The sequence below is a fragment of the Carettochelys insculpta genome, chromosome 15 (genome assembly GCF_033958435.1).
Source record: "Carettochelys insculpta isolate YL-2023 chromosome 15, ASM3395843v1, whole genome shotgun sequence".
Taxonomy (NCBI): Eukaryota; Metazoa; Chordata; order Testudines; family Carettochelyidae; genus Carettochelys; species Carettochelys insculpta.
Window position 1 is genome coordinate 29,535,133 of NC_134151.1, and position 26,388 is coordinate 29,561,520.

General features: G+C 43.9%; 2 protein-coding genes across 6 annotated transcripts; one reads left to right on the plus strand and one right to left on the minus strand.

Annotated features, from left to right (window-relative positions):
• The first annotated feature begins 877 nt into the window (after positions 1 to 877).
• Positions 878 to 6,621, plus strand: HNRNPAB (heterogeneous nuclear ribonucleoprotein A/B). 5 transcript variants are annotated; one of them, XM_075009619.1, is made up of 9 exons: positions 878 to 969; positions 1,194 to 1,424; positions 4,141 to 4,309; positions 4,400 to 4,558; positions 4,986 to 5,117; positions 5,800 to 5,902; positions 5,996 to 6,148; positions 6,221 to 6,304; positions 6,558 to 6,621. In XM_075009619.1, exons 1-8 carry the CDS (start codon positions 893 to 895, stop codon positions 6,289 to 6,291), a joined length of 1,095 nt encoding a protein of 364 aa, XP_074865720.1. In that variant the 5' UTR covers positions 878 to 892; the 3' UTR covers positions 6,292 to 6,304; positions 6,558 to 6,621. The 5 variants fall into 5 exon arrangements, with proteins under 5 accessions (XP_074865720.1, XP_074865719.1, XP_074865722.1 ...); XM_075009618.1 differs by having other exon boundaries at positions 6,221 to 6,621; XM_075009621.1 differs by lacking the exon at positions 5,996 to 6,148.
• On the minus strand, positions 4,615 to 24,594 carry PHYKPL (5-phosphohydroxy-L-lysine phospho-lyase). The gene is made up of 13 exons (XM_075009623.1): positions 23,983 to 24,594; positions 21,094 to 21,212; positions 20,022 to 20,181; positions 16,622 to 16,696; positions 15,972 to 16,059; positions 15,761 to 15,877; positions 15,363 to 15,445; positions 13,563 to 13,788; positions 13,134 to 13,288; positions 12,430 to 12,519; positions 11,146 to 11,276; positions 10,330 to 10,402; positions 4,615 to 5,081 (listed from the first exon to the last, which is right to left on the minus strand). Exons 1-12 carry the CDS (start codon positions 24,039 to 24,041, stop codon positions 10,371 to 10,373), a joined length of 1,335 nt encoding a protein of 444 aa, XP_074865724.1. The 5' UTR covers positions 24,042 to 24,594; the 3' UTR covers positions 4,615 to 5,081; positions 10,330 to 10,370.
• Between the last annotated feature and the right edge of the window lie 1,794 nt (positions 24,595 to 26,388).

The following is a 26,388-nucleotide window of genomic DNA, read 5'->3' on the forward strand; positions in this document are numbered from 1 at the left end:
GGCAGAAGGCTGCAACAGCAATGAGTCACCTCCCGTTCCCTTGCACTCACCATGTGACACAAGTGCCAGCCTGCTCTGACCTCCCAGCCTGCTGAGCTCCACTTCTTCATGGCGGCAGGAAGCCACCTCCACTCCAGCCACCTGCAGAGAAGTGGGGTTCAGCACTCCTGATGCCACTTATGCTGCACAGCCTGTGCAGAGGCAAGGGAAGGTGACACCCTGCTGTTGCTGTCTGCCACCGAGCCCTGCCTCAGGTAATCCTCCCACTTCCCATCCATAGGTGTGCTGCAGTGGCTGCCGTGAGAGGGGTTTCCCCTGATTAAAAACCGAAGATCAACGTGGTTACCTCGCTCAGAGCCCTGGAAAATTCACACCCCAAAGAGGCAGGTAAATCAATCTGAGACACAGCACAGCCACCCCTAGGTCAGCAGAGGGATTCTCCCATCCACCGAGTTATGGCCTCAGGACAGGGTGGACTTAACACCAGGGCAAACCACTCCTTTGGCTGCGGAGCGCCTCCGCGGAGCCGTCCAGCTGTGCCGGTGGCAGCCGGGTCTGAGGCGCGTGAGGACTGACAAAACCACTTCCTCCCCCTCGCTTTTAACAGTGGCCAATGGGGGGATTAAGGGACCACTCCCCCTGCAGAGCTGGACGGGGTCCTCCTTCTCCCGGGAGCTACCTCCCCCTCCGCACTGAGGCTGGGGAGGGTTCATCCCGCACTAAGCCGGGGTCGGGGAGCCCCGGGAGCCCCTCTGCGCGCCCAGGTGCCAGACGCGGCCCTGCACTCCCCTCCACTCGCTCCCAAGGGCCTCAGTCCTGCCAGCCTCCATCTTGTTCCGGATGGAACCAATGCGAAAGGCAGATTCACTTGACTGGCAGGCGGCCAGAGCCAATGAGCAGACCTCTTGTTGCCGAGTGGCTCGCGCTCTGGCTCTATAAAGGCTGCCTCGCGCGGAAGGCTGTTGGCGAGTGCGTGTCTCTGGCGGGGGAGGGGTGACGGCGGGGAAGCGCCACGCAGCGGGGTCCTAGGTCGAGCCCACGCGGGGATTTTAGTCCGATTCCGGCCGGCCGGATTTTATCGGGAGCGGGTTTTAAGGTGTGCCCCGGGGGGCGGGCCAGGGCAGAGCGGGCGTTACCGGTGGGGGTTGGGCGGACCGCGGCCTTGCTGACCGTCCGCTCCGCTTGTGTCGCAGGCGCCTGTGTCTCCAGCCTCGGCAGCGGGGCAGCATGTCCGAAGTGGAGCAGCAGGTGGCGGGGCCCGCCGACGCCACCCAGAACGGGCACGAAGCGGCCGAAGGCGCCGTTGAGCCGCAGGCCGAGAGCGGCGGGGCAGTGGTAGCGGCGGCGCCGGCGCCTTCTGCCACCAACCAGAACGGAGCCGAAGGCGACCAGATCAACGCCAGCAAGAACGAGGAGGACGCAGGGTAGGCGCAGCGCTTGGCCGCGGGCCCCTCCGGCGGCGAGGCGGGCGGATGCAGGGGGCAGACGAGGTGGCCCCGCGCTTCGCCGCCATGTGCCTCGCGGTGGCGGCTCGGTAGGCCGCACGCCGGCCTGTCGCGGTAACGGAAGTGGGGGGAGGGGAGTAGGCCCGGCCCCTGCGCGGGTGTCGGGCTGCAGCTCGGCGACGGTGCGGCCCGGCCCGGCCGCCAATGAGCAGGCCCGCTTCCGCAGCAGCACAGGCCTGTCCTTTGTTCTGGAGCTGCCTTTTGTTGGCGCCATGTGCAGGCGGGGGGAGGGGCGGGGAATCCAGCCGCCTGGCTTTTGGCGCTCCGAAATGGCAGAGTTCGTGTCTCGCTCCCTGCTGACTCCCGCGCCGGGTTTTCAGCGTGGCAGTGCCTTGGCTTGCCTGGCGTAGGGCCGGGAGGGGGACTTCCTTCCTGTGGCTTGGGTCCCCTCCACTGTTGGTGCAGATTCAGCTGTCGGCCGTGCTTGAACAACGTTGTATCAGGGCTGCCTCCCCGAAAGGTGTAGGGGAGTTTGGGAAAGGAATGTGTGTGGGGGCGGGGGGGAGTGGCGACATAGAGTAGAAAGGGACCACTTCAGCACTGGTTGGTATGGTGTATTCTTGGTGCATTGTCAGCTAACTGATGGGCAAAGACTTCGGGTTTTTCTAAATTTGAAATGGCTTAGTGGCATTTTTCCAGCTGCACCACTGCCGTGCTCCGATGCTGGTGCTAAGGCTTTTCCTTTTGGTTTAAGAACATCCAAATGTTTTGGGTGGAAATTTTAATCTAGCGTTGTCGGGGGGGGGGGGGGGTTAAGTCAGTTTAACTATGTGGTGAAAAGGGGTTACTTTTCACTCTTGAAAAGTGCAGTTAAGATGACTTAATGTTTCTAGTATAGACTAAACTAATCTTTTTTTCTCTTGGGGAGAAGAGATGTAGTTTCTGCAGTGGTGGCTTTCCTCCACCTGCCTCGCAGGATATATTATGAAAAATGCCATATTGAGACAACACTATGCCAGATTCAAAAATACAGCATATGTATTTTCAGTAGCTGAGGATTGAGCTGCCTGTTTCTGTTTGTGTAGTTTCTGCCCTTGATTTGAAGCCATGTGATTAAGGTCCAGATACTGTCTTAGGAGCCTCAGGTCTTTGGATGCTTTCATAGCTGCATGGTTCTGCTACTTACGATCTGCCTACCTGTCTAGTAGGCATTACGAGGAACTAGGCTACTGGATAGTTAATATAAAAGTCAAAGTGTAGGGCAAAATGTTGCAAGTAGCTGAAGTGCAGTGCACACCTGTGATTACAGCAGTGAAGTGTGGTAGTTATTTTGCCTGCTAGCTGACCCAGTGTGAAGTTGGAGAGAGCTTTTTCTGTGCAGGGATTTTGCCCAAAATGTGTAGGGGTGATATTTGAATGTTATGGTGTACAGAATCCTAAACTGCACTGTGGGGAATCTGTAAAATGTAACTACAGAACTATCTTGTAGTTAAAGCAAAAAGTGCCACTGCAGATTAAAGAAGCCTCTCAAATCCATTTATGTATGGGGAGCATTTAGTTCAGAAAACAAGTTTGATCTTCACCTTTCATGGTAATAGCTGTGGCCTGGTTTTGTAAATTTGCATTGCCATTTGTGAGGAGAATAGTGTACCTATGTGATGCATAGCTATTTCAGAGCTGGAAGGGGCCTCTAGAGGTCATAGATTCCAGTCTCTTGCCCTGTAAGCAGGGCCAAGCATCTTCCATGACAGATTTTTTTTAAAGCTGTTTGCCCCAGTCCCTAAATAGCCACCTCAAGGATTGAAGTCTTGACCAGTGCTCAAACCAATGAGCTTTGACAAGTGACTGAAAACCAATTGGACGAGGAAGCCAAAAAACTTCAGAACTCCAGTTCAGTTAGAAGTAAGCAGGCAGCCTTTCCATAATTACAGGGTTCTGAATTCTCCCCTAGAGATGGGGAGGAACCCTTTCAGGTTATTAGAAATTAGACTATCTTGGACATAGCATGATGGGAAGTACAGCAGTCTTTGCATTTTGCTAGTTCCTGTTGGACCTGAGATTTTGAGCTCTAATTTGAATAGGGGAGCTGAATATCTATTTAAATCTCTTCCATCTTGGTTACTGGGTTTTCACTTCCTACTCTTGATGATTTATGTACTCAATCTTCTAATGCAGATGGCCTTGAATTCCCTATGGAAAAATAGGGGCCACCCTTTTTTGGTTGCCTTTTCATAAACTTTAAAAGTCTAAGGTTCCAGCTACAGAAACTAGAAGTTGATTGTTATAAAATTTTATCCTTGTCATGTAGATAAGGTTAAATGTTAAAGTCAAACCATGTATACAAAAGCACATGCTTCAGCTTCATGGATGCTGATAAAATAAATTAAGCAGTAAAATTCACTTAAGCTAGAAGGAGTTGAAAGAGGAATTCAGAGTGCTTTTACCAGAATATTGAAGCTTTGGAAAACCTTTTTTCTAACTAGTTCATGTTTTTGCACCAAGAATTCACAGGAAACACTGCAGAAATCCTTTAAATTTGGATAAAGATCTTGGCAATTGTCTAGAGCAATATAACCAGCCTATTGAATGTGCTTATCTTTTGCTGCCTTCTCTCAATGCTTAGGAAATGTGTATTGTACATCATGCTGTCTACTGCTGTAAGAATACCAAACTTTTTATATTTATGAAATTTCAGGAAAATGTTCGTTGGTGGCCTCAGCTGGGACACAAGCAAAAAAGACTTGAAAGACTACTTCACCAAATTTGGTGAAGTGGCTGACTGTACAATAAAGATGGACCCAAACACAGGAAGATCAAGAGGCTTTGGATTTATTTTGTTCAAAGAAGCTTCAAGTGTTGAAAAGGTGACTTTAAGGTTGTACTTCTGGTGGTTACAAATTCTAGTGAAATCCCCTTTCACGTACATTAATCTTGATATACCAAATTATTTCCAGGTTTTGGAACAGAAGGAACACAGGTTAGATGGACGACTTATTGATCCCAAAAAGGCTATGGCAATGAAAAAAGATCCAGTGAAGAAAATTTTTGTTGGAGGACTTAACCCTGAAGCCACAGAAGAGAAAATCAGGGAATACTTCGGAGAGTTTGGAGAAGTATGTAGCTTAAGCCTGGTACCTACTGAGACATACTGCTGTAACTCAGTTTTGTAAACTGAATGTGGACTGGATCTTCAAACTGAAGAATGTTCTGTTAGGAAATGTCTTCCACTATTCCAGACATTGGTCATTACATTGTTATAGTAGTAACCTAAAATTAAGAGTTTGATTTCAGAAAGATGACATCACTATGGGTCAAACAGAAATCGCCAGATGTGTACTTGACATTTTTGTGATGTAATCAAGTACCTGCTCTAAGAACATGTCCCATTTCTGAAGAGTAGACTAAATTTCAATTTAAATTGGTTTTAAAAATTCAGTACTAACAATAGATTAATACTTCTGGTAACATGTTCAAGCATGGAAATTCAAAACTAATATACTGAAGTAATGGCTCTGAAGTGTGTGTATTTCATCTTCTCAGATTGAAGCAATTGAACTTCCAATGGATCCAAAAACCAACAAACGAAGAGGTTTTGTGTTCATCACTTTCAAGGAAGAAGATCCAGTCAAGAAGATCCTGGAAAAAAAATTCCATAATGTTAGTGGAAGCAAGGTAGGAAATGATTGAGATGGATTCATTTCTGCCTCCAGGTACACAGACGCATTAAGCATAACTTACCATTTTTAGGAGGTTTTACTAGCCAAATTACTGCTAAGCTTGGACACTTCATTAGTTAAGTTGCAATATTTGAAGGGCTCTGGCATACCCTTCTAGGATTTCTGAGTTGTAGCTAATGCTGCATTTTTTTTTAAATAAAACCATGTTAACATCAGAACCATTGACTAAACTTCCTCTGCAAGTTCCTGGTTTAAGACTATTGTACTAAAATACCCATTTCACTGTGAAACCTGCACAAATCAAAATGGACAATTTTTAAACTTAACTCTTGCAGTGATTTACAATTAATGTGACTTGAACTTCCTGACTTCTCTAATAGCACTCCCTGGTGGCTTTTGTAGGACCTAAATAAGAGTGGAATAGCCACATGCACTATTAACCTATGATCTTGTACCAACTAAAACTCTTGGAGAGCCAAACAAATACACCCCTGGCCCCCAAGTTTATATATTTTCTAAGCAAGTACCTTTTTAATGAGGTAAAAGTTGTGGTAAATGAGACTCCCCAAAGGGATACAGTAGTCTAGAAAGATTTGACACTAGTCACAGCTCACCAACTTTGCACCTTTGGTTAAGGGCAGTGTTTTGTATTTAAGCATATTGTGCTGTTCTTTCAGTGTGAGATCAAGGTAGCACAGCCGAAGGAAGTATACCAGCAGCAACAGTTCAGTAGTGGTGGTGGAAGAGGCAGCTTTGGAGGAAGAGGCAGAGGTGGAAGAGGTAAGTGTACCACTCCTACATAAGTATGGATGCATTCAGAACTAAGCGGCTTGTACTAAAATGGGCTTTTGTGGATGGTTTTCCCTTCTGTAGCTCAAAGTCAAATTTGGAAGCCAAGTTATGGCAATTACTGGACCCAGGGTTATGGGAATCAAGGATACAGCTATCAGCAAGGTTATGGTGGCTATGGAGGCCATGATTATTCAGGATATGGGTATTATGAATATGGACCAGGCTATAATTACAGTAAGTAAAGAGAAATGTATTGGGTATAAACTGTCAAATAACTGTTTAATGCATTTCATTTCTTGTTCATAGGCCAAGGCAATGCAAATTATGGGAAAAGTCCAAGACGTGGTGGTCATCAGAATAATTACAAGCCATATTGATCAATTTATTCAGGTATGCAGTGGCATGGTCTCTTTTTAGAAAATGACTGCATAGGTTTTGTACTCAATGCTGTAGATGGATATTACAATTATGTACCAAATTTAACTTTACAATAAATTTCTATGGCCTGTTAAATGTGCATCTTACTCAAGAGCTCCCTGGAAATGTCTTTACATGTTTAATATTTACAGAACTAGTTGTCTAGACAGTGTGGTGTGTAAATTTCAGCCTTGCTGAAGGTATTAATTAATGATTTTATTAATAGGTTAAACTGAAACTGATTTTGAGGGTCTGCTTAAAGCTGCAGCTCTGCATCTAGGGACAGCCTCTTGGAGTTTACTATGGACTCTGCATTACTCCAGTTGTACAGAATGAGATGTATCTTAGGAAACCAGTGTCACTTTCCACCTTTTTATTTTGTATTGTTTTTGTGTCATACATTTCCTGTAATGGAAGTGTTAATTTTACTGTACTTTTTGGTACCTTTTGGAATCTAATGTATTGTAAGGTATTTTACATGTGTTCTGATTCACCATGACATGGATATTGAAGCTATCCTAGCTTTTGAAATAAAAAAGGTGTAATCTAGTCTCTTGTGCCATTCTTCAGCTGCATCAGTGTAATTCCAGTATCCTGCTTCCATAACTGAAGTAAATGAGGTCTTCAATGTTAAGGTTGGACTTCTGCTCTGAAACTGAGCTATGGGGGCTTTTGAATATCTTGTCTCTCAGAAAACTTTAATGGACACCCCCCCTTTAAGTATGAGCTGTGAGCTAACCCATCTGTTCTAGAGCTAGATGAGACTACTTATTTTATCATAGTAGAGGGGTCTTCTCTGCCAGTGCCAAGTGTGACATTAGCAGCCCCATACATGAACAGAGGGTAGGGGGAAGAATGATGTTGTATAACAGGCACTACTTTAAAAGTCAACCTGAATAAAATATCCTAGTTTCTTGAACTGATTCTCCTTGAACTTCATACATTTTAGTCTTAATTTCTAATGTAAAATAAAACAAAAGGGAACAAAATTCAAAGATAACTTAGCATATTAAGAAGCCCATTCCACCATCATACAGCTGCTCCCTCCATGCCTGGCTGGCTGTAGGAACAGAATTCCTTGTTACTGGAGTATGTATGTGGGGTCCCATTTGTTGCAGCATTATAAGGTTAACTCTTTGCTAGGATTAGCTTACTGACCTGGGAACAGTCAGTGTATATAATGCACCATTGCAGTTGATTAAAAGCTTGTGGAAGTGAGGTTGTCAATTTTGAAAGTGACACTGTAACTAATCTGTAGCAAATACTTCCTAAATTTTAAACTCTGCTTGATACTTTAGTCTTTAACAAACCAAGCCTACATAATGACCTTCCACAGAAGGGACTCTCTCCCTTTTTCTAACTTGAGCATTTCCTTTCCCTCCTTTAAAGTTGAACTCCTTTTGGAATAAGTGTACATGAGGGCAGGCTCTAGGGAAACCAGCATGACAGTTTTAAAGGTAGCAGTAGCTGTGCAGCTACTACTCAAATCCTAATGTATGAATTTACTGTAGGTAGATTACAGCAGGGATGAAGGCATGCATCCCTCTTGCCTGTATTACAGGGTCTGCTGCTTCTATAGGAAGAGTCAATTATCAATTTCCTCCTACCTCTTTAAGAGCTCTCCCCACCCCAGCAGTAGGGAGGAGACAGCCTCAGCCACCTTGAGCTAACCACCCCTGGCAAAACATGTTATGCTAACACTACTCCACCTTTTTACCTGAAGCACCACTGAAGTATATGATCACACATGTAGCATAAGCCTGAGCAAAAGGTGGTACAAGCCACCAACAGGAGACAGGTACAAGAGCCCTCCTAACTTCCAAAAAAAAAGCACTGTTACAGATTAAGGCTGCTGATGCCACTCAAAGGAATCATTAGGGGAAAAACCTCCACCTGAAAAGTAAGAGTGCCTTTAACCTCTCATTTAAGCAGCCTGGACAGACCCCCCCCCCCCTCCCCACACAAAACCTTTATTGCAGCTTACTCAGTGCAATGGAGACTTCAGCTTAGGGCTCTGGTTTCTGAATCAGTTACCCTATATCACAGCTGGCTTAGTTCCTAGAAAGCTATTCTATACTCATCTACAGCCAGAGTTGGAGTTTCTTCCACTTTGGTCTTTAGTGTGCCTGAATGCTGGAGGGGACAAACTCAACACAGCAGCCTTTTTTCCATTCTCAAAAAAGGTGTATGGGAAAACTGCAAAATGAAATGAGGGTAGCTATGATTTTCTGATCCTCCCCTACGTGAGATTCTTGGTTGTGTAGGCTGGGGGCAGTGGCTTCACTTTGGATTTTCCAACCATCTCAAACAATCCCGTGCAGTGGACTTGTCATTTGAAACTTTTCTTTATCTAGATTAGTGCTACTCAGTTGTCTCAATCTGACAGCTCACCAAATGAAGAAAGACTACAGCTAGAGATTCTAGTTTAAACACTGGCATCCCTGTCTTAAGATCTGCACTTTGCCCTGCCCAAGCAACAGCCACCCATTTGTATTTGGTAAACCTTCCCCTCCTAGGGCATGCACCCCAACACAATCTTGTCAGTAGTACTTGCCAGACTTGAGGCTTTAGAGAACTATACAGTCTCCTTCTACAGCCCATCTTAACTAGAACTCAAAGCAGTGGCAGAGAACCAGATAGTGGATTTGTTCCAAGCAGATTGGAGGGGTGGCTAAATGCCAACAACAACAATTTAATACCTTCACTGAGTTCACCTTGGAGTAGGAACAGTCACTTCCAGGGGAAAGATCTACATGGCTATCACAGGCCCAACTGCTAAGATTCAGAATCTCATGTCCATTTATTGGTAAAGTACACAACATAGACAATAACTAAAAATTGACACATGCTGAGCTACCTTGTTTCAGACAAAGTACCCCAAGGACAAGGTCAAACTAATGTTCCCTCTAATTTTGTCTATCCTGGGCACGGCAAAGTCATGTGTATGGAGACATGTACATCACCAGCAGAAAGAAGAACCTAGCTGTAGGCTTTCTGCTAATCAACTTAGGTGGCAATGAAATTGCTCCTTAGCAGCTGAAGAAGCACACAGCTTACAGGAGACAATGCTTATCTGATCCAGTGTTCCAGTACCTCCTTGTGAAAGCATGCAGCTTGATGTACTGTGCCAGGTGTTAAATGCTCATGTAGTGGATTATCCCACAATACATTCTCAAGGGTCTCCCAAAGTGTATTCCAGACTCCCAGGTACATGTGCACAGATGACTTGGGAAGCGCCTGTCAGGTCAAGGACAATACTTGGAACCCACAGGGCAGGAGCATCATTATGCAGAGCTTAGATCTATGGAAATTCAACAATTAACAAGACTTCTGATCTGGGCAGAAGAGACTACCACTGTAGTACATATTCAATGTGGAGTAACTATTTGCAGAAATAATCGAGATAATAGAATAAGAAGTGAGATTGCTCATTGCTGTGTGAGAGCAATACATGTTAAGGAAGGGTGAACCAAAAGGTAGGCTTGCTCAGTGGAGTCAAAACAGTGCCTGAATCAAGATGTCTGTTTTAATTTTGCACAAATGCAGCTTTCTGGCAGTTAATCTAGTTACCAAGAACAAACATTGGAGGTACTCCATCAGAGAAATCCCTGGGGAAGGATGGTCTTTTGCACAGATGGCTAATCATCCTAAGCGGACAACCAATAAGTGATATTAGTAGCAGATTCTAAAGAATCCAGTTTCTACTTGAGCAGTCAAATTTTGGAGTAAAAAACCCAGCCATTTCATTTGAGGGAGAATAGATTACTACTGTAGGGACTAAGAAGCAGAAGTGATCCTAAGTAAATTAAAATACTGGTTAGAATAGCAGAAGAGATTCTCCCTGTTTTAAAAATCAAATGACATATGAAACTAAATAGTAGAAAATAAAAATACTACTGAAACATTTGATTGGTAAGCTCTTTAAGCCTAATGCGTTATGCCATTACTAGTTTAGTAAGCTTAGCATTCTAGTCAAAACAAATCGGAGGAGATATTACCTGTCCAGAGAGAGCTGAGGACTAAAATTAATGGTGTTTTCCTACTGGCTCACGTGTCTTTTTCTTTCTATGTCTGAAATGCAAGCAAACAAATTTATAACAATGTTTAGACATAAGAGCTAACTGTGCAAACTCTAAAAAAACCTTAATAGTTTAGCAATGTGAAAAAATACATGAGCCTAGTCAGGTAGATAAATGTAACAAACCTGTGCAAGATACCCACTTTATTAAGCATCCCCCATTATATACAGTTGTGTTCACTTCTTAAATATTTTACTATAGATAAGGCCTAACTTTCACAGGCATAAAGCACTTTTGAGAATTATGCCCAACTGCTTCAAATTCAACATCTAGGCTATGTCTACACTAGAGCATAAAGCTGATTTTAAGTGAGTTAGGTCGATTTTAACTGGTCCTAAGGTCGACTTTTGTATTCACGAGTAAAGCTAAATTCGAATTTACAAGGTTGACTTAATACTAGTATACACAGCGTTATTTAATTTGATTTTTATTGGCCCCCAGAAGTATCCCACAGGGCCCCCAATGTGTCCGTTTGGACCATTGTTTTCACTGCTGCTCTCCAGGTGAGCAGGAAGTAGGAAACAGGCTGCCCTCTACACTACATGTTTGCCAGGTCAAAATGAAATGAATCAAAATGAAGTATTTCAACAATAAGACCCCATTTTGAAAAAAGTTGCCATAAATGGTTTCACCTTGGTCACACTACAGCACTGGCATAGCCAAGATTACTGGAACAGAAAAGTTCTCGCTCAGTCCAGTAACCAAAATTTCTGCAAATTAATCTGACAGTTTTACCTGTTAATATTTCATCCATTTTGTCCACAACTAATTTGGCATTGTCCATAGTAAAGCACAATGGAGGCTTGAACTTAAGCACATTTCTTCCTGGACCATCTGTGCTCAACAGAATATAGTCTCTCTTTAATCTAGAGAGGGAACAAAATTTGTCTAAATATTTAAATATGTCTAATGATTTGATCTAAAATGTAATTATTCAGTTAAGTCATGCCATTTTAAAAATACTAATTACAGTAGTGTTAGGCTTATGGAGACTTAATAAAAATTCCGTTTTCAAAGTGTTGTGGTCTAATCACTACACTTTGTGTGAAGTTGTAGAACATCATCTAATTCTGAGGACTAGAAGATGTACCCAACATTGCTTGTCATTTCGAGAGAGGGGGCTGGGCCACAGGGATGCAAGAATCAGGTTTAGAGGGTGAAAAGGGGTTCAGGGCAGGGGTGGGGTAGGTTGGGGGCCACATTGCGTGACTGCTCCCTCTGGGCAGCGGGGGTCTCGCTGCTCAGCTGGTGGCTGCTCTGGAGCTGTAGGGACAACTCTCCAGGACAGTGGGAGCTGTACTGCCCCATGGTTCTCCAAGGTTCTAGGGACTGCACTTGCTTGCTGTCCTCCATGGTCAGGGGTTTGCAATCTGCAACTCTGGAGCTGCATGTGGCTCTTTAAGGACTTCTTTGTGGCTCCCAACACTGTAATTGCTAAGTTTAAAAACAAAAACAAATAAACCAACAACAACCCTCCTGATTATTTTCGATAAACAGTGAACATCTAAGGAGCCCAACAATGAACAACTCATCTCTAAATAGCAAATGATGCATGATCTCGAAACATTGGATAACTCTCCCTTTAATATGTACGGTGCATTGTGGGATACGATACTGTATCTGGGTTTTGATCCGGAAAAGATAAAGGAAGCTTGCAGCATTCCTGCTGTGAAGGGCAACATGCATTTTAAGAAAACTAAAATTAAACATGAAGTAAAATTGGCAGAATTACAGTGGGTTTGGGAGTCAAAGTCAGAAAGAGAGTGGTACAAACACGTGAAGTGTGAGGAAACAATATGTAAAAAGTGTGTGAATGTCTTGCAGTAAACGTATCACAAGTCATTACATGCATGCCATTTTAACAAAAAATTACAAAAAATATGGTCTGATGTAATACAGGCTGTATACATGTTGAATGATTAATACTTGCCTCTCACAAAATTAAGTTAAGTGCTACAACATTGTGAAATCACAGGGATTAATTGTATATTAGAAGATGTATGTACTTTTAAGAAATACCTTGATATTATGTACTCAGCTTCTTCAGTAGCTGGAGTCCTTTCCTCTTGATCTTTTACCAACTCCACTCCAATAAATAATCCAACACCCCTTTACAAAGAAAAACAGGTATTCAGTCTACAATCAGCAAAAGGGAATTAGGAATAATTTACAAAAAGGAACAGCAATTGTCCTAGGATAATATACTATTGCAATATTTTCATATTTCTCTAATTCTAACATGTTTGTTCAAGAGATAGAAAAAGGGCGTTACATATTGTCTTAACAGAGAAAAAGTGCTGTAATTAATATAGCAAGACAAGATTTTGAATGTTTTTCCACACTCACTAATTCTCTGAGTTCAACTGGTCTTTGTGAATTTAGCAATGGCAGAATCAATGCAAGTTTCCATATCTGTATTTTAACATGGAAAACCGTTACAAGGGTGTCTGTTTCTAGCCAATTCAAGCCTAGGCCTTTTCGTCAAGTAAAAGTCAATTTTTTTAGTAGGGGCAGGGAGGAAGGAAAATACAAAAAAAGCATTTGTGATACTGATTTGTTGAATAACACAGAACCCCTGTAGTTCCACTTTAGAGTATCAATTAATGCTAAATACTGCTTGTTAACACAAGATTTGAAGAGCTCACCATAACATTTGTTGCCCCAATTTGATAAAACGCTGACTTAAATCAAACTATCTGAAAGAATTATTTGGTCGTTGATACCTGACATCACCAATGATAGGATGCTTGACCTTCTGCTGATTTAGTAATTCCATCAAGAAGTTGCCTACTTCTGTGGCATGGGCTTGAAGATGCTCCTTCTCAATCACATCTAAAACTGCTAAACCTATTGCACACGAAACAGGATTTCCTCCAAACTAAGCTCGGGGGGCGGGGGGGAGAGGAGAGACAATATCAGGCACACAGGGGAAAAAAAAGTCAAATGGTGGTCTTTACATATCAATAAATATTTCACCATTACAGCTGAAAACACTTCTCCATTGTTTGTGGATTATAAGCCCTCAGTGTTGCTTTTAGTTAATGTTACGTGCATCCTACAGGACTGTAACACTTAAAACAGTGATCCCCTCTTTCCAATTGAATTGGTCATGTAACCAGTAAACAAGGATTGGATTAATTCTCTTTACTTACTGTATTAAAATACGCCACTCCGGTGCCTGCAAATGCTTCTGCAATTTCTTCTGTTGTTGCTACACAGGCAATGGGGTGCCCATTTCCCATTGGTTTGCCCATAGTGACAATATCAGGTATGAAATCCTCTCCCTGAAGCTGAAATGCCCAAAAACATTTGCCAACTCTGCCAAAGCCCACCTGAATTTCATCAGCAACAAAAACTCCTCCTGACTGGCGTACATGTCTGTAACATAATGGGGAAATGTTAGACTTTTTGCACTCCACTTCCATCTCTAAAATTTGTATCATAAAACTGTGATACAGGTTGTACCTTTCTGGTTTGGCATCTTTAGGACCTGACCAGCCCTAAACCAGGAAATCTGCAGGACCAGAGCAAATTAATGCTGGTCCCTCTTCTGATGAAGGCTGCAGGGCTCTGTTCTAGCAGCAGCATAAGTGCCAACATTAACCAAGCAGGGACTAGGAGGAAGCACTCAGGAGAAAAGGTAGTTGGCCGCGGAGCCCTGCAGCCGGAAACCAGGATCGTAGCTCTGTGGGAGTGCACTTAGCCTCACAGCTGCCAGGCCCTGCTGCAGGGCTGCACTCCTGGCCCTCTAGCTTTGTGACTACAGTCACCCTGATTCTCCTACCAAGTGTTCTTCCTCGTTCCCTTCCTCCCTGAGCTTGAGCCCAGCAAATGAACTATTTGCAGTGCTCTGGAAGGGCCGGGGAGGAGATGCTGAGCGCAGAGCCTGGCCTTTTCCCATTAGTGATCCATCCCAGGGGCACCTGTGGGGATGCCATACCACAGATGTTGCAGGACTACTGAAGTCAAGACTGTAGAGGTCCAGTCTGTACATTAATTGATCCTTGAATTATGCTGCACATTTACACAAAATATATCTAAAAAAGATAACAAATCAAAATCCAGTATACTTGTTCTACATTACTTAAAAATAGTAATATTTTGCTGCCCTAAAGATCTTACAGTTCAATAGGACAAAAGCTTTTTATGTCAAAAAGCATACTAAACCTAAGGTGTTTGCATGATGTGTGACAAGTCCCTTGTGAGCCCCCTTCAGGGTCCTATGCTTCCTGGTGGATTCTAACATGCCTCAGAGACTCCCGGTGGCCCTTTCGCTGCCTTGGGTCATTCCAAAGGCAAGGGTCTCCACTTACCAAGCCATTCTCATCACAGGCAAGTCCCAAGTGGGGGTGGGTGGAAGCAAGCCCCACTTCAGCAAGTTTGGATGCTCCTGTCCTTCCAGTAGGGCAGCACTCTAGGGGAACGGTAGGGAAGCCCAGGCCTGCCCACTACTCTGGGCTCCAGTTTAGGGACCCAGAGTGACAGGCAGTTGGTGGGGCTTTACCCCTGCCCAAAGCACAGCAGCTTTTGCCCTGGGCCACTACTCCCCACCACTTCCCTCGGTACCTGGCTGCACCATCGTGCTCTTCTGAACCTCCAACCACTGATCTCTCTTCCTAGTTCACCTCTCAAATCCTCCCGCCTACCCTCCACTTCTGCCTGGGGGAAGCCTTTTATAGGGAGTCAGGGGGTCTTAACTGGCAACAAGTGCCTGATTAGCCTTTGTTGCAGACTGTTTCTTAAAGAGTCCCAGCTGCCTGCACTGTCTGCAGGGCTGCACGCTCAGAGCCTAGGTGGGTAACAAAGGCACTAATCCAGCTCCCCACTTACTGCTCCTCCATCAGGCTCTTTCAGCATGCAGCCTGTGGTCTGCCACAGTTGTTATAAAGACAATGGTTTAATCTCAGTTTAGATAAATAAAATAGAAATCAGATAAGAAGGGATCTACTTACTCTGCGACCTTCTGGAAATAACCTGCTGGTGGAATGATCTGACCACCAACACTTGGCAAAGATTCAACAAAAAATGCAGCGATCTGGAAGAGTAACGTTACAATTTAACCAGTAATGTTTACTGCAGTATCACAGGCAAGTTGCAGACTACAGAGCTTGATGAATTGTTGTTCATAAACTATTATCTGATTATTCTCAAAGTATTACACGGTTACAGTCAAGTCTTCAGAAACGGTATCTGATAGAGCCAATATGAAAATATAATTATTTTTGCAATCTACATGCCTCTTAATTCCCTTAACATGGAGAATCCTGAAGTGTCTGTTGCTGCCGATAAACTATACTATCCATTCCTGCCACCAAAGAGTCAGCAAATAGCATAGGAAAAATCTTTTCACCTTTCGGCCCCTTTTTTGTGCTTGCTGAATTATTTTTTTCACTTCATTGGCATAGGCTGTGGCTGAATCTTTATGGTCTTCTCTGTATATTCCACGGTATGTATCTGGGAGAGGAGCCTGAACACGGGAACAATGCCTCATGATTAGTATGGCACAGATGAAGAGAATTAACTGAAATAGTCACAATGTATAGGCTGCAGTATGTACATACCACATGGACCCATTCCTTTTGTCCTTCTAGATTTCTGAATTTATATGGACTTATGTCAATCAAGGATGTCAGATGCCCATGGTAAGCACTTAAAACAAAAACAATGTAACAGGAATTTCCATATTATCACAGCTCCCTAGAATTAATCTAGTTTGTACCCTTTGGTGTCAGGCAATCCATGTGACTAAGATATGGTCACATGGCACATAATAGCTTTGCACAGGATTTTATCAATCAGGTCCACTATATATGGGATTTTGGCTCTTACTTTCCAGCTGTTTACTTTGTAATAGAAACTGGTATCAACCCCCCTACTTCTTTGGCAAGTCAATAGCCTGTTTCTACCATCTATACCATCAAGAGGAGCATGACACCTGATCAGGAACGAAACAAGAATTAAGCCCCAAAATTCCAGACGCAGAATCTTTTCTGTTTCCGATGTCTGCTTTGCTAGCTACTATGTTTTAAAGACTATTTTTTGTTATAGTCACTAGTTCCTTTCATACTTCTACAGGCCAAAATTATGTCAAAGAAATTTGTAGTTAGGGTAGTTGAATAAAATTGTGCCTTCTTTTTACAAATAGCAATTCAATTTACTAAACAAAAATAAAATACAGTAAATATGATAAAATACAGTTTGATAAACTTACTGGTCCAGAACTATAACATCCTCATGTTTTGTATATTGTCGTGCCAATCTCAAGGCAAGATCATTGGCTTCTGATCTGCAATTGAAAATTCAACAATTATTTCACTGCACATGCATGGACAGGATTTGAAGCCTTGCCCTCCCTCACTGTACTATTTTGCATCTACAAATAGCATCAATTGCACATACAAATAATCACAGGTACAAAACTGCAGGCCACTGGTCTGGAATATGATGACTAGGATGATGAGACTACATTGCACTTACTAGATACAGGCTCAGGAAGACTAGAATGTTGAGGATAATCAATATAAGACAAACGCTACTTGAGATCTTCAAGCGTTTGAGCCAGAGATTTACTTTGTATACTCTGATATGATACTGATATTTTGTGCTTTAAGATTTCTCTTAGTGTTTATTATTAAATAATGGTTTCCTCCCTGCCCTGGGTTTCTCATATCTGAAAATTTAAAACAGTTAAAAAGAAAATAAAAATTGACTTCTGCCAAGTCTACTTACACAGCACCTTTCAGCAGAAAATCTGAAAGCATTTTACAACAATGTGTAAGTACACAATATACGTTACCACAGAAGCAGGCCAAAACAATCATAGCCATAATTAGTTTGAAACAGAAATTCTCTCTGAGAACAGAGATTAAAATCCTTATACAGAAATATGACTACCTGAAAACAATTATGTTTTAGGGAAGGAATCACAAACAAGCTAAGTAAGAATAACTATATGCCTGCTAGAAGATTTGCTAGTAAAAAGAGGTCCACCTAATCAAGCAGCAGGGAGTATCTACATGTCAACTTAGTGAGGAAAGCTTTAAACTACCAGTTGAATCTCTCTAGTCTGGCAGTATCTGTGATCCAGCATAATTTTAGTTAGATGCAGTTTCTCAGGGTCCTATAAAACTTTGTTTACAGCCACCAGTCATGGCTCTCACTGTTCTGTGCTGTTATTTAATTCTGTTTTATCCCTAAATGTCTTCTAAGAACCCAGTAAGCAGTAGAACTGTTTGTAAAGTTGCTGGACAATATTGACCTTCAGTGGTCCACCAAATTCTCTGGTTTAGCACCAGTCAGTTCCTAAAAGTGCCATACTAGAGAGGTTCAATCTGTAGGTTCAAAGAGGACAAGTGACAAAAGCCATCAGATTAGCACAAAAATGACCGCTGGAACGGAGGGCTAGATGTTGGAGTGGACATGGAACCTTAAAAGTGGATCACAGAAGAAAAGCAAAATCAGTGGGGAAAAAAATCACCTCAACAGTTTTGACTTCTAAACACAAATGCAAGATCTGTGAGAATAAATGGGAATAACTGGAAGTATTAGTACGTAAGTTAAAATATGACTTAATGAGCATCAAAGAGATTTGGTGGTATATTGGAATACCAAGGCATATTGAGGATAGCTGGTTTGGGAAAGAGAAGCATGATAAAAAGGGAGGAGGCGTTCTGTGTTCTCTGTAAGCTGGGTACTTGGGCGGCTGCCTAGGAGAGACTCGGATGCTGCCCAGCTGATTATCAAAGCACCCACAGCCAGCAGCATGTGTTTCTATGGGTGATACACATCCGCACATGCCTTGGGGAACATAACAAAATTTATTCTGCCTACAGATGGAAAAAAATTAGAGGTGTTCCATTACATCACTATATATACTTTTCCTCAGGTCCAGAAGAAGATGAGACACAAACCAGTTGAAAGTCTCTGAGACAAGGGGGAAAATAGGGCTGATGTCATGGTAGAGGGTCTACTACAGACCACATCAAGAAGAGGTGAAGGATGAGGAAGGGTGATTTTGGAATTTCTTCCAATGGTCCCCACTCCAATTCTCCATCCACTGTACTATAGTTTAAGTAAATGATTGATATAATTGAAACCAGAATGATCATATTGCATTATTTTGACAGATAAAATGATATGAAGGAACCTTAAAACTTTTCCATCTGTTTTATATTCTTGGTGGAATTCACAAAGACAATGGGAACATTTAACGAAGCAAAAAGGCTCCTACATTCTGGTCTGCCTGAGGGGACAGAGCCTGTCCCATGTCTAGCGCTTCAGAAGCCCTGCCCCTCCATGCATGCCTGTGTGCTGCAATAGGGAGGAAGAGAGACAGAACAACACACATACAGACAGCCCTACTGATTTACATCTCTACTGGCTGCTTTGAGCACCTGAATGAACCTGCCAGGGACAGGCACATGACTGCTCTTGCAGCTTCCCTTCACTTCCCCATCAGAAATCTCCCCACATTCCAGGGGAAAAAAAAAATCTACAGGAGACATGAATTCTGTGCAACACAGTGAAGCACATTTCCCTCAGGAGTATTAAATTCAGGAATATGTTTCCAGAGAAGCTGTGGAATCGCATCACTGGAGGTCTTTTAGAAAAAGTTAGACAAGCACCTATCAGGAATGATCTAGGTCTACTTGGATCTGCTTCAGGGGTGAGGGCTAAACTCGATGACGTTTGGAGATCCTTTCCAGTCCTTCCTTTCTATAATTCTATGATAAATCAGTTTAGACCAGAAGCTATAGGTGCTACTACTAAGAAAATTAAATTTACTCAGTAAATGCTGTCAGTGTATAGTAATGCCCTTAAAGATTTAGGTTTTTTTGAAGAAAAAAATTGCCTGTTAGAGCAGACTTGGAAATAGAATAAAATGCCCTTCAAAATCAGAACTGTTTGTATCAAAAGTGTATTTTATTTTATATCTTAATGTAGAGTATATTTTTCTTGGCAAAAGTAGTTATAACTGCAATTACCATGTGTTAGTTGACAGAAACATTGTGGAATTTAGTCTTGTTCTGTAATGCCGTATGGACAATATATTATACTTTTCTATTTGGCACGTGGGGAACACTAATACAAACATTTACATGCATCCTTAAAAGGTAATAATAATACATTTACAAACTGTAGCATTCAGTGCTTGAATATCTCCCATAACTTGAAAACAATTTACAAGATTGGCAAGTCCCATATAAGCCCAAGCAATCATAAACAGAACAAGGGAGGGGAAAGAAAAAAACAAAAACAAAAAACACCCACTTTTAGTATGAGAAAGCAAGAGACCACATCTAAATAATATAAATTTCACATTTTCTTCTTCAAGCTATTGTTTTAAAGCTTTTCAAAACAATTGTGCCAGTGTTTTCATAATAATTTAATTTCAACCTTTAGAACGACAAGTTTAAAAAAGGATAAACTCCAGCAGCTTTCTCAAAAATCTGTAATCATCTCATCTGAAAAAGCACACAATACATGATCTACACCTATACATACAAAATCCTGCAACTTGCTAGCTATAATGAATTGTATATTCACAATTCATATACCTTGGCTATAGGTAAGAGTAAAAATGTTTATAGTTAGCAATACTTCATACTTACCCTGAATTCAAAAAATAGAACGTGCACAGCTTCTCAGGCAGTGTTTTGGAAAGTCTCTCTGCGTAATCCACCAAATTGTCATGGAGATAGCGAGTATTTGTATTTAGGAACTGATTCTGTTCATGTGCAGCTTTTACTACAGCAGGATGGCAGTGCCCAACTGGGGAGGGGGCGGGAAAAGGAGTTTTAATGTTCTCTCCATTCATACAAGTCCTTTCTCTGTGTCAGATAGCGCAACATACATTGATCTGCGTCCATATTTCTTATGGTGCAGAACTTGATACTATTCCCTGTATTACAGCAGTAGTGTATCAACAATACCGTCAGTGAGCAGACACAGTGCTGGGATGCTTGGAGAATCTTCATTAGGGTGCACCATCTGGTCTACAAGTTCTTCTGGTTGTATGCGTTAAAAACAATGCTTCAGTTCACATTCTTAACACAATTTTCTAGATCCTGTGAATCAGCTTGCTAAATCAGGGATAGTATCCAGTTTGATTCACTGATCAATGTGTGTGCACGCTGTCCTCTAAATCCTTGAAATGCATAGCTTTGTATAAGACTATAAGTCTTGACCATTTTGTCAGATTCTAAATATAAGAAAGAGGAAATACCTGGTTTTTCCACTGAAGCAACCCTCAAGGAGTAAGGAAAGAAACAGTCTTAGGGGATAACATACATAAAAATGTGCATTAGGGAAGAATACATAGAAATGGTAAAGTCATTCCTTGCAGCTGAACAGTTCAATCTACTTTTGGCTACTCAAGCAGAAGTCTTGTGAATTTCAGTCAATTGCATTTTTGCATAGATTGGGCAGAAAGCAAATCAGGGAAATTTTCATGTAGGCACACTCAGAAATCCAGATTTATCAATAGTATTACCCTATTACCCATATTACAGGCTCAAAAGATGTTTTCCTCTCTTTTCCAATCAAAGGATATAAAAATTGGGCTTCTGCCAATGTAACAGAATAAAACTATGAAGAAGGTCTTATTATATCTGGTTGAGTCCTCCAAGAATATTGTTGCATATATTTAGAAACAAAGGGTGTGGAATGTTATTTTAAACTTACCATGAGACACATTGTTCACACAGTCCAGGTATTCTCTTCCATGTTCATCATATATATACTGGCCGTTTGCTCTAACAATCTTGATTGGATCTTCAGGAAAAAAGAGCTTGCAAGAAGAGCTGTATCAAATATCAAAAACCATAAAATGCCTTCAACTATAAGATCCTGAAAAAACCACCTAGAAGTCACATGGAACTATTGCCAATCTTTTTGTAATTTTAACCAATGGCAAAAAGGACACATTATTTTCTAAAAATTAAACTAAACACAAACTGCCTGCACTCTATTTCATTCGCCTCAAGCAAAGGTTGGAGAAGAGAAATCTAATCAACGAAGTAGAATTCCTGTGCCCGTTTGTGTGGGTTTATAACTATATATTTCTATTGTCAAAATATATTTTCTTGCCTCTATTGCTGTGTGAAAGACCCACACAAACCACAGGGCTCACAGACTGAGCATGCACACAAAGCACTGTCAAATACACAATGCAACAACAGTAGGGGAAAAAAAAATCAAACTGAGTATTTTTAAAGTTTACAGTATTCTTTTAGCAGGTAAGTGGTTTGGAAGCCAAATTTCTAAAGGAGTCCTATGTTGATGACGGTGGACAAATCAATTACGACACGTTTAAATTCGGAAAAGGTGTTCCTTGTGTTGTGTGTATGACTGAAACCATACCACATTCTCCTAAAACCAGAGTTCACTTTCAGCCCATATCCTTCTTGTCATAAAATCTTTACAACAGTGGGGGGCAACCTATGGCCAGTGGGCTTCATGTGGCCCACTGGGGCTCCACTTGCAGCCAGTGGACCAGCAGATTCTCCCCCTCATGCCTCTTGTGCAAAGGAGCCCTACGCTTCCTACATCTCTCCCTCCCACCCCACCCACTGAACTCCCTCCCAGCACTTTCACACACCATCCTGCTCCTCTCTTTCCTCCCAGAGCTTGAACACTACATATCAGCCAATTCTCATTCTCCAAAAGTGCTGGGAAGGAGCAGGTAAGTTTGGGGCTATTGTTCTCCAGTCTGCAAGAGGTGTGGAGGGGAGAGGAGACTTCTGGTGCAACCCAGGTAGGCTGTGGTCTACTGCAGCTCACTGGGTAAAGGAGGGTCACTCATGCGGCCACCCACTATTGGTGGTTGTCCATCCCTTCTTTACAGGGTAACAAAAGACAATTGTGAGAAGTCTGTCCTCAGTCTGGTAAAAGTAATACACCATTTTGTTTCAAAGGTCAACAATCACATAAGCAGATTCCTTGCTATTGTCTTCATTAATGCTCTAGGGGCCTCTGTGGTCTTTTTCAAGTGCAAAGAAATTTCCAATAATTAATTTTCTTCTGTGGTCAATTACTAAAATATGCTGAGGAAATCTAGTATAATAAATGTACTTCTGTTTTGTATAATGTCTTAGCCACAGTTCTAGTGTTGGGCTGCATTAGTAAAAATAAAATGAAATCAAATTTAACAAGGCATTCTCAATATAAACAAAAGTAGCCTCCTATGCTGTATTTGTTTATTTAAATACATTGAAAACTAAGCAAACATTGAAAAACATCTGCATTGTCAAAATATATCAGGTGTCACCCCTTACAAAATACTCAGAGTCTGATCATCATCTTAGGTCCACTAGTATAAATCCATATAAACAATATTAACAGTACTGAGGTTACCCCTAAATAGTGCCACAGGTTCAAACTCTGAAATCCAGGGCTCTCTGCTCCAGCAACATCCATGGTCCTGCTGGAGTTCATGCTGGTGCTACCGCCCCATGATCTCCTCCCCCCAGCTCCATGGGGCTGAAGCACAAGCACTAGCTCCCTGCTCCTGGGAGCTGAAGGAGAGCCCAGAGCCTCAGCGACTGGATCCAAGCAGAGCTGGGCCTCAGGGTCTGCCTGGCACAGGGAGGAAGCAGCTCTGCACGCTACTGTTTCCCATCCCCTCCACCCCAGCTGGGGAACAGCAGTGCAGTGAAGTGCTCACCTGAAAGCTCCTTCACTGCTCCCATTGACTGGGATCACAGCCAAAGGGAGTGTATGGGGGATGCCTCACACATAAGCATCCTCTGCTGCCTTCACATCCTTCCTCCATTCCAGACCCCCACCCTCAACCCACTCCTGCAAAGATTCTGAACCCTGTCCCCAGACTGCTCCTGCATGCTATCTTCCTCCCAGACACCACCACTCATGGACCCTAGTTCCTGCCCAATCCCCTGACCCCCAGCCCTTTCTCTCATAGAGCAAGAGACTCCACATACCCATACCCATCCGTTCCCCAACAGCCCTCTTTCTGCACACTGAACCCTCGATTTTTGACCCCATCCCAGTTAATCTGGCCCGGAGGAAGCGCTGAATCTCAATTCTTCCCATGCACTTGGTGGGGCTGGAGGTGAATGAGGTGTCTCATTTGGGGGTACATCAGTGAACACAGGGCTTTTTTTCTTGCTCATCACCTAATACATTATACTGTTAGTCTTTAAGATGCTGCATTACTGCTACTTTGTTTTGTGAAGGGAAGGTACAGTTTGCCTTACGCTGCAGCAGTCTGAGATTGTTACCAAGACAGTGGAAGGGATTAAACTACTTTAAAGAACAAGCTGATTCAAAACTTATTTTCAACAGTAACCTGTTTTTAAGGCAAGGAGCAGACCTCTGACAAACACATGCTCAGCGCCTATTAGGCCTCAATTGGAGCACAGTAGGGTCGCAGTCGCTCCGCCAGCCGGGAGGAGGCGCAAGGCCCGGCCCGTGAGGCGTTGCGCAGGGAGGAGTAACGGGCACGGCCACCGCCGCCTCCCTCGCATGCTCACAGGTGATAGCCCGGCTCCTCACAGACCGCAGCAGGCCCGCAAATCCCCGCAGCCCCTGGGCCCGCGCTCTCGCCCGACCTACCCGATAAGCCGCCTCCGCAAGGCGAGCGTCTCCCGCAGGGTGTAGCGCTGAGCCTGCATGTCTCCGTTCGCGGGGCCTGGGCACAGCTAAGGCCTGCCCCGCGCGCTGCGGGGCGCCGCCTGCGTCCCGCCCTTCGGGAAGCGCCAGCGCGGCGAGCGGCGCGCCAAGTCACTCCCCCGGGCCCGGGGGGGGGAGACACGTTGGCACCCCCCCCCCGTGAGACGACGGCTTCCCAGGCTGTGCTTGGCCGCGGCCCCTCCGGCGGGGCCGGTCTCCGTCGGTGGTTCCGGCATATGGCGTTCTCAACTAACTTGCAGTGTTTACTTGCGGGGGTAGGTGCGGGGGGGACCTGGAAGTTGGGGCCGCTGCCAGCTTGAGCGCATTGCCTGCTTGCCCCGACCCGCATCCACCCCAGGGCCTGCTTGTGCCCGCTACCCTGGCCCGCCGCGCCCGGTGTGTTTGGTGCGTGCCGCCTGTGGCGGCTCGGCCGAGGCACGTGGACGCCTACCCCGCTCATCGGGAATGGTCGTTCTTCCAGTTCGCCACCCTTGCTCGAGACGGTGAGCAGAGGCGGGAACCCCCGCAAGCACTGACACCGCCGGCGCTGAAAGGGAGCACTGGAGCGCTGCAAGGATGGGGGTGGGGTATCACGCCCTCTAACGGCTGGCGGCGGGGGCAGCACCCCGGTCTACGTGCTACTCAAGGAACAGCTGGAGCCACGCTGCTCCCTGCTGGGTGTGTGTGTGGGGGGGGGGGGGGGTGCTACGCAAGGAACAGCTGGAGCCACGCTGCTCCCTGCTGGGTGTGTGTGTGTGTGGGGGGGGTGCTACTCAAGGAACACCTAGAGCCACGCTGCTCCCTGCTGGGTGGGTGTGTGTGTGGGGGGGGTGCTACTCAAGGAACAGCTGGAGCCACGCTGCTCCCTGCTGGGTGTGTGTGTGTGGGGGGGGGGTGCTACGCAAGGAACAGCTGGAGCCACGCTGCTCCCTGCTGGGTGGGTGTGGGGTGCTACTCAAGGAACACCTAGAGCCATGCTGCTCCCTGTTGTGTGTGTGGCTGTGGGAGGCAGGTGTTGTCACCGGCTGTGGGGCCTTCAAAACCTTTCCATGCTTAGCCTTCCTTTGAAGCCTCCAGCTGTGTTGCCATACTTGTGTCTGTGATTATTACATCATCTCCCAGTTTTGTGCTAATTCAACCAGTAGGTTGCAGGTCGAGACTGGGGCTTATACGGGCTTGAGGTGCTCAGGCACCATGAATATTCAAGCCTGGAGGCTCAGCTCCAGCAGTATTAACTGCAACACAGCCTGACAGTACATCTGCACTTAGCGGGAGATGGGCCTGGTTAGATTCCATCTTCTGTGTTTCAGTTTTGCAAGCCAAATGGTGATATGCAAATCCAAACCATTGGGCAGAAAGTCCCCCTCTGTGCTGCTCACTCTCACCAGGAGTAAGGGAGGGCAACAGAAGAGTTTCTCCCATTGACCTCCCTCAGTGAGGAAGGCCCCGTAAGCCAGTTGTAGATACATTGATTCAAATATGCTATTGCTATAGGGGGAATTGCGTATGAAAGATTGACGTTAATGTCTAGTGTAGGGCTGCCCTGAGTGTCACTGTGATGAAGTCAGGAGCAGCACAGGGTTTGAGGTAGAGATTAGCATAACAAAAGGCTTGTTATGAAAGTGAATTATGTATGGATCATTAAGAAGTCCTGTGGCACCATATAGACAAACATGTTTTGGAGCATATGCTTTCGTGGGCAAAGACCCGCTTCATAAGCTTATGCTCCAAAATTGTTGTTAGTCTTTAAGGTGCCACAGGACTACTACTTGTTTTTGAAAATACAGACTGACTAACTCAGCTACCTCTCTGATGAGGATCATTAGTTTATCCCAAAAGCATTGTCAGATACTCAAGTCAAATGAAAAGAGACAAAAGGTGGGCTATTGGAATTTCTGCCATGGAGTTTAAAGTAGAGTTTGAAGGGCATCTCAGAACTTGGCAGAATGAGGGTATGTCTATACTTATGGGGGTGAGGGAGGGTTGGCGTGCCACAATATTCTGGGGATCAATTTTGCTGTGTGTGTGAAGACATGGCAAAATTGATCGCTCTGGGGTTAGCCAACAACCCTGGGTACTCCATGCTGATGCGTGGTACAGCTATGATCTGAAGAAGTGGGTCTGTCCCACGCAAGCTCATCACCTAATAAATTATTTTGTTAGTCTTTAAAGTGCTGCTGCATTGCTTTTTTGTTTTGATAGTATATAGACTAGCACAGCTATCTCTCTGTTACTGATGTGTGGAGTATGAGATGTGGGTGCGAGCCTGAAGATCCCTGATCTACACCAGGGAAGAAAGTCAATCCTGATATGTTGTTCCTGTTTACGCAAACGGTATGGCTAGGATTG